The 12,949-nt window shown below is 50.6% G+C and overlaps 4 protein-coding genes across 4 annotated transcripts; 3 read left to right on the top strand and 1 right to left on the bottom strand.

Moving 5' to 3' along the window:
- Window positions 1–460: 460 nt before the first annotated feature.
- On the top strand, window positions 461–2,023 carry CkaCkLH20_10486 (uncharacterized protein; the record flags this gene model as incomplete). Its single annotated transcript, XM_038893200.1, has 1 exon — window positions 461–2,023. The coding sequence occupies one exon, from the start codon at window positions 461–463 to the stop codon at window positions 2,021–2,023; it is 1,563 nt and encodes a 520-aa protein (XP_038741610.1).
- Window positions 2,024–3,576: 1,553 nt separating this feature from the next.
- Window positions 3,577–5,475, top strand: CkaCkLH20_10485 (uncharacterized protein; the record flags this gene model as incomplete). Its single annotated transcript, XM_038893199.1, has 5 exons — window positions 3,577–3,772; window positions 3,836–4,084; window positions 4,142–4,308; window positions 4,371–5,028; window positions 5,090–5,475. The coding sequence occupies 5 exons, from the start codon at window positions 3,577–3,579 to the stop codon at window positions 5,473–5,475; spliced, it is 1,656 nt and encodes a 551-aa protein (XP_038741609.1).
- A 2,032-nt stretch (window positions 5,476–7,507) lies between these two features.
- CkaCkLH20_10484 (uncharacterized protein) lies at window positions 7,508–8,807 on the top strand (the record flags this gene model as incomplete). The annotated part of the gene is made up of 4 exons (XM_038893198.1): window positions 7,508–7,626; window positions 7,681–7,865; window positions 7,930–8,043; window positions 8,101–8,807. 4 exons carry the CDS (start codon window positions 7,508–7,510, stop codon window positions 8,805–8,807), a joined length of 1,125 nt encoding a protein of 374 aa, XP_038741608.1.
- A 386-nt stretch (window positions 8,808–9,193) lies between these two features.
- CkaCkLH20_10483 (hexose transporter protein) lies at window positions 9,194–11,257 on the bottom strand (the record flags this gene model as incomplete). The annotated part of the gene is made up of 9 exons (XM_038893197.1): window positions 9,194–9,427; window positions 9,485–9,889; window positions 9,954–10,285; window positions 10,332–10,362; window positions 10,413–10,492; window positions 10,545–10,691; window positions 10,744–10,847; window positions 10,907–11,032; window positions 11,082–11,257. 9 exons carry the CDS (start codon window positions 11,255–11,257, stop codon window positions 9,194–9,196), a joined length of 1,635 nt encoding a protein of 544 aa, XP_038741607.1.
- Window positions 11,258–12,949: the final 1,692 nt, after the last annotated feature.

Below are 12,949 nucleotides of genomic sequence, written 5' to 3'. Positions count from 1 at the left end.
GTCTTTCGGGTCGACGACTCCGACTCTACGGCGAACTCTTTCCACATCAAGATCACCGATCTACCAAATTACCCGAATAACTCCAAGTATGATACGTAAGCGTTTTAAGCAAGACGGTTCAGCTTATGTGTGGTAGACATGATCTATCAATGTGTCGATTCCCCGCGGATTATGTTTGAAAGTTGCAATCCCGCGGGAATCGTGAACGTATCTGGACTCCTTGTGGCTGAACTTGAGGATAGGAAAGAGGCCATCAAATCGACCGATGAAGTATGTCATGCCGTTGGACGGGTTACACAAAATCAAAGCGGGTTGATGTGTAGGTATAAGACCGGTGCTCAGTTTGTCGCGATGGCGAATGTCAATGAGATATAAGCTATCGACTACCTTCTAGCCTTGTCAACTCTCTTATCATCAGCTACATCCTGTTTTCACATTCCCCATCGCGAAGGTCTTCATCATGCTTGGGTTTCTTGCCGCAGGAATCGTTCTTCTAGCAGCCATCTCTTACCTCATAATCCGCCCGATCATCTACTACTTCTACGACCCCAAAGGCCTTCGAAAATTCCCCAACTACTCACCGTTCTCTCCCTTCACGGACTTGAGGCACTGTTATCTCACTGCACAGGGCTTCCGATCGAAGAATCTCCACGAGACACATCAGAGCACCGGTCACCCAATCCTCCGAACTGGGCCCAACGCCTTGTCGTTCAGCGACACTCGTGCCATCAAAGACATCTACGGTCACAGTACCAAGTGCATCAAAGACAATAACTATGTTGTCTTGAGTGGGACACACCGACACCTTTTCGATGTTGTCGACAAGCCCGAGCATGCACGAAAGCGCAAGCTGCTCTCTGCCGCCTTTGCTATCAATAATCTCGAAAAGTGGGAGTATAAGGTTGCTTACACTGCTGAGCGACTGTTCAAGGCCTTCGATGAGAGATGCACCGCCCCTTTGAAAGACAGCATCCCGGAACCTGAGGATTTGACAATCGACTTCAACCACTGGATCAACCTCTGGACGATTGAGGCAATCAACTTCATCACCCTATCTACCAAGATGGATCTTCTCGATACTGGTACAGACGACGTGACGGCTGAGAGACGTGATGGTACCTTATACAAAGCCCGGTATCGTCACTCTCAGAACCAGACGGCCATTGCTCAAGCCGTCTTCGTCTGGGACTACGACCTCTGGCCGTGGATCGAATGGATCACGAAGACAGTTCCCAACAAATACAAACAGATCTGGGAAGATGGCAAGCCTTGGGACGACGTTTACTACCACGCTGCCGCGGAGCGACTTCGAAGATATCAGGCAGGCGAAAAGCTGGACGACTTCTTCTCCTGCATTATGGATGATAAAACCGGTGCGCCCAACAACCTCGAGTGGGGCGAGATCGTCGCCGAAGTTGGTGCTATCATCAATGCTGGTGCAGACACAACAGCCATTGCCTTGACGCATATTCTGGAGCTTCTCATCAAGCACCCTCAGTACATGGAAATGCTTCGCAAGGAGGTCGACAGTATCCTGGATCCTGACGAGGTGATCGCACCTTATGACAAAGTCAAAGATCTCCCGTTTCTTAGAGCCTGTATCGATGAGGCCCTCCGCTTTATCCCTCCTACATCCGCGCCGTTGCCTCGCCGCACCCCTCCGGAAGGGGCCCGAATTCTGGACCAGTGGATTCCTGGGAATACAAGCGTCTCCATGACTATATATGGGGCGCACAGAGATCCGAAGATCTTTCCGGATCCTGAGGTCTTTAAGCCGACGAGATGGTTGAACCCCGAGGAGAGAAAGAAGATGGAACCGTATTTCATCCCGTTCTCTACGGGAGCCAGAGGCTGCATTGGAAGAAACATTTCCTATTTGGAGCAGACCATGATGCTGGCGTCGCTGGTTCATAGATATGAGTTTGCTCTGCCTTCACCTGATTTCCAGTTGCAGAGGTTCGAGGCGTTCAACATCATCTGTGGTCCTTTACCAGTAAAGATCTGGCGACGAGAAGTTGAATAGGCTCAGGGAGCCACATACGAGACACTCAAGAGGATCATGGGAATGTATTTCCACAAAGTTTTCTCTCCTTAATTCTCAAGGACTGTTTAGCCAGATATAAGAATGATGCCTCCAATTCTTAATCTGAAGTGCCTTGCATCGAGATGAATCCGACAGTGTCAATATCTGCTGCTGCAAACATTTGCAGTTCAGCAACTCTTCGCTTTTGGCTCGGACCAATACCCAGCACATAAAGTTAGAGCGGAACACCGCTCTTGAGCAAGCTTATTGACATTTGCTCATGCCAGACGAGGTATCTTCATGTTTGCTAATACAACTGCGTTACGAAATGATCATAGCTTGCGTCGGAGGAACGCAACATGCTTCAGATTCGATCTAGGTAGTATCAATGGACTCCAATCGCAGAATCTCAAGGCATTTAATGACAGGGAGCTATTTCCCGGTCTAAGATCAGGCTTCTAAAAGGGCGTAAACTTCCGACTCTACAGATCTGGCTGAAGTTACGAATTGGTGATTACTTACATGTACAGATGTGGAAATTATCCCTTTTCCTCTCTATGTTTCTGGGAGATTCTTTCCGTTACCACATACCTCCGATCCTCCGAAGTAGATGGAGGTTCCTCGGTAAGGACGTAACCATTGCTTGGCAAGGGTGACAGCGTGAGATGTAATCGTGTTCGAATCAACGGCCCCAGCATTCTGAAGCTAGCAATGGGCTCAAGCCTCAAGATACATGCTGCCCTTAAGGGGTCACGAGCGAGAGGAATGACATTGACTTGCGTGTGATAGGCTAACAACGCGCCGCATGCCCCAACTTCGCCCGCGTCTTCGTTCCCAGTGAAGCTATCCCCACACTAGAGTTGCAGTCAGTACGCGAGGCATGACGCATTTTTGGCTGGGGTGTAAGTGTGACTTGCGAGGGGTGGAATTTGCGGGGTAGTTGGGGAGTCGTCGTCAGTCCTAAAAGGGTAATCTTTCGCCGGATCGCCGGCGAATTCGCTCCTTTTCCAGACACACTGATCCCCACCAACTATCTCTTGACCGTCTCAACTCACAGCGAGTCAATCTACGTCCCATCTTGTGCCACTTGGACTCTGCCCCATTCACACATGTTATGTATCTGTAGGTCTGCAAGCTCTCTTTCCCCATGTTCCGCTCCCACCAGAGCCTGTCAACGAACTGCCGGGGTTGGCTAATCGAAGACCAGAGACAGACATACCCCGTGGGGAAATGGCATTAGCTCCCGGCTATCTCTTTCTCCAAGGACAGGAATATGAATTACTTCTTTTGTAAAGAATAAGATAGATTTAATTGGTTGGAGGCATCATCCATGAATCTTGACACCTCGGCCTCTGCATGGAGAATGGATGGGACGAAAGTATAAAGAGGATAGCTCAGAAGCTATTCAGACCATGTGTGTCGGTCTGTAATATCCAGTTACTCTTGTGACTATTCGGAAGGTGGCTTGATATCAGACGTCCATAGGCACCTTTCTGTTCATTTTGCTTCCCCTCCATATTTCGACTGCCTCTTTCCCTAGGAGAGCGTCTGTCATGTCTGACCTGCTGGAGAAGTCGCAGTCGCGAAACGCTTCGCAAAGTCAAGTTGAAGATGTGAACTCCAACATCTTGGCCCAGGCCGATGCCCCCATCAACTATGACGCGGATGGCATCAAAGGCATAGTCCGCTCACCCTACGTGCTGGGAGCTGCTCTCCTGGCCTCCTTCGGCGGCTTCTCTTTCGGTTACGGTACGTGCAATTCTGCAGACTGATTGACACGATGCATAGATCTCTCTCTAATCAGGACATCAGATCAGGGTGTCATTTCAATCATTCTCGTCATGCCTCAGTTCCACGGTGTCTTCCCCGAAACCACCCCCGAGCACCCTCGATACGGATTCAACACTGGCTTCATGACCGGAATGCTCGAGTTTGGTGCTTTCGTCGGTTGTCTGTTTCTCCCCTATCTAGCCGACAAGATCTCCCGAAAATGGTCCCTCACAATCGCAACATTCTTCTTCGTTGTCGGGGCTGTCATTCAGACTGCCGCTCATAACTACGGTAGGTTGATTTCTTCCGAGAAGCAGCGCCTGGCTTTGGCTGATCGTCACTATCTAGGCACTTTAGTTGCCGGCCGAACAATCGGTGGAGTAGGCGTCGGCACTTTGGCTATGGGTGCGCCTCTCTACATCTCGGAGATCGCGCCGCCTAACCTTCGCGGGTCTCTGCTCGTGCTTGAGTCCATCAGTATCGTGATAGGTGCGATCATCGCGTACTGGATCACGGTGAGATCAACCCCCAAATGCCCTTGATTCTGAAATCGCGTGCTGACGATCCAATCATGCAGTTCGCAACACGAAGCATACCTAGCGAGTGGGCTTTCCGACTTCCTTTCGCCCTACAAATGGTCCCGGCTTTGATGGTCGGTCTGGGAATCCACTTCTTCCCCTTCTCGCCGAGATGGCTCGCCATGGTTGGCCGTGACGAAGACAGTCTCGGGTCCCTAGTCAAGCTCCGCCGCGTCGCAGTATCCGACGAACGAGTCCAAACCGAGTGGAAGGGCATCCTGTCCGAGGTTCGTTTTCAGCAGGCGATGGTAGCCCGCGAACACCCCAGCTCCAACGCCCTCACCGCCGAACTTGCTCAGTGGGCAGACTTGTTCAAGCCGCGGTTTCTCAAGCGCACGACAATTGCTCTGGCCATCCCATTCCTGCAACAATTCAGTGGTATCAATGCCTTCGTGTATTACGCGCCGACGTTCTTCGCTGCTCTAGGCCAAAAGGGTGACATGCCTCTGATTCTGTCTGGTATGGTGAACATCTGCCAGCTTGTTGCTGGCATCCCGACGTTCCTGTTTCTCGACCAGGTGGGTCGAAGGAAATTGGCCATCGGCGGTGGCTTTGCCATGGCTGTGCCTCATCTTATCATGGCCGGTGTCGTCGGGAAGTTCAACAACAAATGGGACCAGAACCCTGCCATGGGCTGGCTTGGCGTCGCTCTTATCTGTAAGTTCTTGGGAAACAAAACCAAGCATCTCACAAATGCTAATCTAGGTCTTTATTACAGACATCTACGTTCTCTGCTACGCTTGCTCATATGGACCCCTGGCATGGACGTTGCCGGCGGAAATCTTCCCCAACTCGAAGCGTGCCAAGGGTGTAGGCGCGGCGACCGCCATGATCTGGCTGGCCAACTTCATCATCGGCGTCTGCGTCCCTGAGATGTTGATCAAGATTGGCTGGGGTACATACCTATTCTTTGGGTCTTTCTGCGTCGTGGCCGGTGTTTTCTCCTTTTTCATGGTTCCCGAGACTGCGCATAAGTCTCTGGAGCAAATTTCCGCATTGTTCGGAGATAATGATGTGGCCGAGGAGCAAGAGATTCGTAGGCGTATTGTTGAAGAGATCTGGACCGATCCAAAATACCAGGTCTCGAGCTTGTCGCAGGCTTAGATAGCCAGAATATGTTTACCATCATCAGAAATAACATGTAACTAGATTAAGGTTCCGTAGCGACTCCGACGAACCCTGCGATTGGATCGCTACTTTCTCTAAAACAGTGAATCGATCATTCTTATCTATTATTCGTATTCAAACTTGGGTACCTCGTGGTCGTAGTCGTCATACCGCCCTCGCTCAGAGAGAGGGTTTGAGCCATGTTACAGCTTTAATCTCAGTCCAAAGTTCTAGCTACAGCCTTATTTATTCAACATGGTAGTCAAATCATTCTCATACTCTTGGATTTTTCCAGCTCATCAGCGACTCTTATGAGATCATCACATGATATCCTCGGAGGCTCGCGGCACCGCACCGTGGATCCCGCGGACAACATGTAAGCTATCCATGGATGTCCCTCTTCCCCACTGACAGTTCTGCGTCTCCAAGACTCGACGCTTTGTGCGGGGTTTGACTTGCAGCATCAGCAAGTCTAAGACACTAAATCCGCACTAACACCGCAAAACGCAGTTAAAAGAGGGCTTGGAGAAGCAGGGATTTACAACTAAGGACTGCCGCTAGACGCTAAGTCGTTCCTCTTCGCCGAGTAATGTCCCTTTTCATCCTCTCTTGATAAATGTCGTAGTCCACCACCCACCCTTCCTATGTTCGTGGAGACCGCCGGCGAACCGCTTCCATCCTGGGATTCTCTTCATTTCGCTTCAGCTGTGGTCCGAGGGCAGCCTCGATTCTCGAAAGGACGGGAATGGCTCCACCACAGCGGCGCGAACGGATTGTGCCTTGTTCGAAATGCAGAGGTATGTCATGTCATCTCTCTTCTTGTTGCTCTTTGACCTCGATCGCCTCCAGCCATCTGGTCATCGACGCATCCCACGCGTACCGCGGACTCGGCTCATCGCAAAACCCTTGCACGTTTGTCTCGGGAACGTGATGATCACACAGAACTTAGAGATATTTGTTGATCTGACTTGAAGTCGCAGAAAAACATCTCAAATGTAAGTTACTCGCAGAAGTCTTTGCTGGGTTGTACGCGCCTCAATGATCGATGACAGGACGTGCTGTTGGGAAGGTCTAGACATTCTCTGACGATGAGCCGCAGGTGATGGAGAAACACCATGTTCTGGCTGCAAGAAGTCGGAGTCTCGCTGCGTCCGAGTGAGCAACCGTTTCAGATTCAAGCGCATGGTGACGTCGGCGAAGAAATACTCGTTCGATGCCGACCAGCCCTGGCTACATACATCTACAACTAGCAGTAAGTCCCTTACTCAAAGCCACTGCTCTATTCCCTACCGTAGAGCTCTCTTGTTGACAACTGTATTGCTGCATGTAGACTCCCAAGACACACTCTCAATCGTCGACGAGTCCAAAAAGACAGCTCCCCAAGAACCTCCACCGCCGCCTCCGAACCCCGATGTACCGGCATTCGATGCCTCAATCCGGGCAACAGAAGCCCAGCCACCGGACCAACTCACGGCAGCTGCAGAAGTTTTACAATCGTTCTCTAAAAGAGGGCAGAGTAGCCAGTCTGAGTCCTCGAGTCAAGTTACCGGGCCATCGCGAAGTACTCGATGGCGATCGGCTCAATCCTCCTCGACAGTATCCGAGACGTTACCCGTTGCTACAGCAAGTGAGGAAACCGACGATCCACCATACACACAGCATGAAGGAATAGTGAACTTCCAACCTGTTGCCACTCCGGCGGCTTCATCATCTGTCGGCACACCCTTCACTGGAATATCAGCACTTAGTCCCTCAGTACCCAGGTCTATTCCTGAAGGGTGGAATCGAGCTGCTTCTGAAGGCCGAGTTAGACGGCAAAGTCTTCTCTCTCAACATCCCGATTGCGCCATCTCGGACCCGATTATTAGACCTCCATCTGTTTCGACGAATATCGGCGGTGTCCCAAAGTTGGGTCTCCAAGAGGGGTGTCTAATACGATGCTTCATCGAGAATCTCGCTGCCGCTGTACGTGAATCTTCCGCTGCTTTTCTTCCGGGATGTCGCATTGTTGCTTGGATCCTCGTCGACGATGTCTCACCTTTGGTCCGCTTTGGGACTAACCTTTGTTCTCCAGTTTGACACGACCGATCGAGATCGCCATTATGTCATGGTTGTGCCACAGCGAGCAGTCTACAACCCTCTCTTGATGTACGCAATATGTACAGCTGCCGCGAGATATCTAACCCAACTCTGGTCGAAAAGGGGACCAAATCAGGTCATCGAGTTTCATGGCATCCCGCTGCCCGAGTTGAACAAGGAGTCTGCTATCCATTATCACAACAAGTGCATATCATACTTGATGGACACATCCACCGATCCGGCCAATCCCTGTAATGATGATGCCCTGACTGCTATCACGATTCTTCGCTACCATGAACAAGTAGACAGTAAGACATCACTTCCATGTCTGCCGTTTATTTACTACATTGACTAACAGGTAGCGTGCAACAGCCCATCTCACCGGTTCCGACTCCGAGACATACATCAATGCCATCCAAGCCGTATTCCATGCCCAGCAAGAGGACAGCATAGGTCTGTTCAGCATCGTTCACCATCCTCCGCGGAGTGCCGATATATATGCTCCAAATATGCCCTCATTACGACACTCGGCTACACTCATAGCTCTCCGCCAGGAGATCTGGTCTGTCTTACTCTACCGAAGACCATTTCGCCTTCCTCTCTACGGCACAGAGGACTGTTCCCAATTCGAGCCCGACGCAGCAGCCGACGACTTCGACTGGGCTAATCGAATCCTCGTCTGGTGTGCATACGTGCTGCAGTTCTGTTTCGGAACATCCTCCGAGAATATTGTTGAATCCGAAGACCCGAAATCTCGCACGGAACAGTGGAACGCCCTGAAAGCCTTCGAGCACAACTGGGATACCCATCTACCTCCCCACTACAAGCCTCTGGCATACAAAGAGCGGGAACCGGATTTGGGCCAGTACTTCCCGCGGATATGGCAAGCCAACGGCTGCCAGGTGCTCGCGTTGCAGCATGTCGAGTTGATGCGCATAATACTGGCGGTACACAGCGCGAAGAACCAGAGACTGGGAATCGGTGCGCAAGCGGCGAATCTGGCGCTGGAAGAGCTGCTACGGGAAGCGACGCGCAAGATCTGCGGGCTCGCGCTTTCCAACTGCCGCGATCAGCCGGCCATGGTGACGGCTGGTGTTGGCGTGTCGTTGTGCGGGGAGTATTTCCGTGACGAAGGTGAACAGAGAGCTATTGTTGACTTCATGGCGAATCTTGAAAGTCAGCATGCCTGGCCAACGAGCGCTGTAGTCGATGCTTTGAGGGTAGCGTGGGCTTCTCATCCAACCTCATGACAACGGCTTCTGGATTCATCTTCTGATGTCTGGGCAAGAACTCAAGGCATACGTGAGAACCCAATCAGCTACATCGAAGAACTTGGTTTACTTGATGTTGGATAGCTGTACTCCATGTACTTGAGTTGATATTGTCTCACTTGATTGGATTGGTTGAGAGAACTAGACAACCAACACAAGAGCTCCCCTCAGATTATGGGACAGGAAGCTTGAACGTCTGGTCTCATACAAGACGGTTCGTTTTCTGAATTACCCATAGGTTCCAGCAGCCAGCGAGTTGCATGATCCAGACATTGAATGATGATGCAGGATGTTCTACCTCAGTAATCCCAGTCAAGCCCCATCCGCTGTCTCATCGACCTGGTCGGTTAGTCAACGACGTCGACTCAGTTCCGGTGGAGGTCTTTGCCGTCTGTAGACTGAATAATCCGAGACACACCGTCCGCGTTCTCACTATCACGACCATTACGAATTTGTGACTCCTTCTCAATTTGCTGGATATCAAGTTGTGCCACTTGCGCGTGCGCTCCGTCGATAACTTTGGCAAGTTCCTCAAGAGTCGGCCCCTTCGTCTCAACATACTTGAAGAAGACGAAGCAGAGCTCAAGGAAGATCCAGCACTATTCAAAACATTAGTATACCATTTACTGGATGATTTCCATCACCATTCGACTCACTGTGTAGATGAGGTACAGCTTCCAGGTCTCGCCTTCGAAGTAGTCCAAAGCGACTGGATTAGCGTAGTTATTGAGCGTCAGCGCTGACTGAATCGCGACGTTCAGAATCATCAATCCCTTAGCTCGCAACGTGTAAGGTAGAATCTCGACGGCATAACTGATCAGGAGGCCAGACCACGCGATCGCATATGCGACGTTAAATACCCAGATAAAGAAGATCATGGCATGGTTTGCGCCCGGTGAACCGTACTCTTCGTAAAGAGCGCAGGTAAGGGTCCAGAAGATGAACGTGCCAAACATGCCTCCTGTCGAGAGAAGAAAGATGGGTCGGCGGCCGAATTTATCAACCAGAAGCGCGAAGGAGAGGGAAACAATGAGAGAAACCATTGATGAGCCGGCGGAAAGCTGGAGGGCACATGGGTCAGCCAGACTCATGCAAGTTTTCTCGGCCAAGGGAAACGAGACTTACGCCAAGCTTTTCTGTCGAGCCGGGAATACCAGCATTTTCGTACAGGATATTCGTGTAATTGGAAATTATTGCGTTCCCGGACCACTGACTGAAAATCCCGAGCGATATAAGGATCATAAACCGATATCGGTTGCCGGGAGTGCGGAAGAAATCGAGATAACTGCTGTGCTCCTTGGCAGCCTGTTCCATCTTGATGGTTTCAGTGATCTCACGATACTCGAACTTCACAGTCGGATGCTCCACATTTCCGTTGGCGTGGTACTTGGCCAGAATCGTCATAGCCTGGTCAAGCTTGTCGTTGGCGATCAAATATCGTGGCGACTCAGGTACCCCTGATCGATCAGCTCGAGACTAGTCCCAGAATTGGATTCAACTTACACCAGATCCCAATCACTTGAATGACCGATGGCTACATGAGAAGTCAGTGGATGTTCAACAACATCTCTACGATGCACATACGAGGGCCTGCAAGAGAGCTGGGATTCTCCACGACCACTCATTGTCCATGAAGTCGGTACCGAAGGATGTCCACGCGACAACTTTGGATTTGTCAATACAAGATGAGGTACAACTTCTCATGGCGGGGCTTACGTAGAGCTCCAACATTCCAAAGGCAGTTATACACGGTAGTGAGCCTTGCTCGATGTTGAGGGTGGGCGATTTCCGTGAGAAGCATCGGCGAAGCCATCTGGGAGAATGAATTCCCGAAGCCAAGCAGGACTCGACCACCCATGAAACCTACTCCCAATCAATTGAGATCTTGTCTTGGGCTTCTTCGTCTTCTTCTTACCCCCCATATTCTGGCAGAAGGCCTGGAGCGCAGCACCGGCAATGGTGATCACACCTCCGATGACGATAGGCAGTCGACGGCCCCAATGATCCGTGAAGTACGGGCTATTAACCGTTGATAAGCCATATGTCATCAGTCAAGAATACCAGAACGCGATTCTCACACGATTGGGATGGAACCTAGACTGCCAATCTGATAAAGCGCAGCCAGTAGACCAAGGAGGTGGTCGCTCGGGTAGTCAAAGTACTCCTTCCATGATTCGAAGTTCTGGACAGAGTTGAAGAACATCCTATATCATGTCAACTGATGCACGAAACTCTGGATGTTTCCACCTGTACCCATCATAGCCAGTGCTAGCAGAAGCGATGCAGAGGATGAAGGCGTGCCAGTACAGCTTCCTTAGCCCAGGATCGCGATACCAAGTGACATGCTCGAACTCGGGGGCTTCCTCTTGAGCATGTGCAGTAGCTTCTCGGTTGGGCTTCGAGCCCTTGATCTTCGAGAAGGGACCCATATTTGGCTTGAAATATTCGCAGTTGTTTTATGCTCTGAAAGCCGATTATCAAACGGCACTACCTGCAACCTCCACCGGTCACGGCCAGCAGCGGAGGAGCTGGGGTTATATATCTGGGGAGACGCGGGCTGCGACCATTCAACCGGCATGTCGGGCGATCCTCCCGTCTGCGCTTCTTGGAAAGGCGAAGTTCTGTCATATGAGATATGCCAGGGATCAAAGTCCAATTTGCCTGGAAGCAGTCCTGGTGGACAAAAGGTATACCTCCAAGCCGTCCAAGAGAAATGATGCCGGCAGCTGAGCGACTGACGAGGACAGAAACAGAGAGACGGAAGGTGAGATCAGCCAGACAGAGACGTCCATTGAATGACAAGGCTGGGCATCACCCAATAACGAAGCGATAGCATTTAGCCTGAATGGTCTTGGACTGTGGAGTGCCATGAGGCCAAGGCTGAGTTTACTGCTTTCCCGTTGGGATACCGAGACTATGCCTAGTCCGCCAAGTGCCGAGGTGCGGCCGGGTCATCAGCCCGGATGTTCTGATTGCCTACCTAGAGGGCTTATTCTTGGCACAAGTGTAGTTTTGTGTAGCGTCTCGAAGAGAATGAGGTTCAGTAAGCTGTTCTTGGGGATAGAAATAGCATACGTGAGTCGACGGGATTTCGGACCTGGTATCCATTATCATTTGGCGATTGATATGTCTGCAACTTGTGTGGCTAGTATGCCACCGTTGCAGAATGAACAGTGGTTTAATATTGGCCATCTACCAGTGATCTTGGTCCGCGGACTGGTCATCCGCTGGGTCCGTCTCGGTCTGCCATCTACAGTCTGAGCAAGGCCCGAAACAATCACCATGGTGACTTCTGAGCCATCCCCTGGGCACAAACATGTTAGTACATACTTCCGTCAGTTTCTCAACCAATCTATCTTCCAAGTATTCATATGAGGATAAGTATTTTTCTATCAATACCTTGCAATTTACATCAACAAAGAAATTTATATGAACCATAAGTACATATCTAACGTAAAGTGACCGGCCTCTCACTCTGCTATCTCATGGCTCCAGGTCCTCCTGTCCGAACGCGGTCGTGTTCACATCTTCCCTCTCTGAAGACCAATAAACGACGGAGTCTATCGGAATCAATGCCATACTCATTTGTAGAGTGGCATATGCGAAGTACCGGAAAGGTGGGTGTGCCTGCCGCCGTAGGGATATTTCCTGTTCCTCATAAGGAAGAGTCTCGAAAGATGTCGCCGCATGATTCGTGTCATGACGGAATGCTGAAGACGTTTAGCATTAAATTTCCGAGACCAAGCAACGTGATGTGCTCTCAGCCTACGCGTGTACTCACTGGCATTGGGGCGGCGATTTCTATTACGGGAACCCCTCCAAATGACAATAACGCTTGGGGGAAGTGCTACAACGATTGCCGCCATGGCTAAAATAGCTTCAAGTGAAATTTCCATTTCGCGAGATTTTGGAAAGAATAGTGAGCCTTGATTGTGGCGGAGATTGTCTCGGTTTGTTGTTGAAATGTTCAGATCCGAATGAGTCTGCGACATGGCGAGAATGGCCCTACCATAGCCCCATCGGGAGCGTATTTGGCCAGGTTTTATTCCTGATGTCCTCAAAACTTACGGAAGAATAACAAAAGTTGCCTAGATCCGAAGCCTAGAAGGACTGGCATCGCA

This window comes from Colletotrichum karsti, assembly GCF_011947395.1.
Source record: "Colletotrichum karsti strain CkLH20 chromosome Unknown Scaffold40, whole genome shotgun sequence".
In the NCBI taxonomy this organism is placed as follows: domain Eukaryota; kingdom Fungi; phylum Ascomycota; class Sordariomycetes; order Glomerellales; family Glomerellaceae; genus Colletotrichum; species Colletotrichum karsti.
This window is presented reverse-complemented; position numbering and strand designations above follow the sequence as displayed.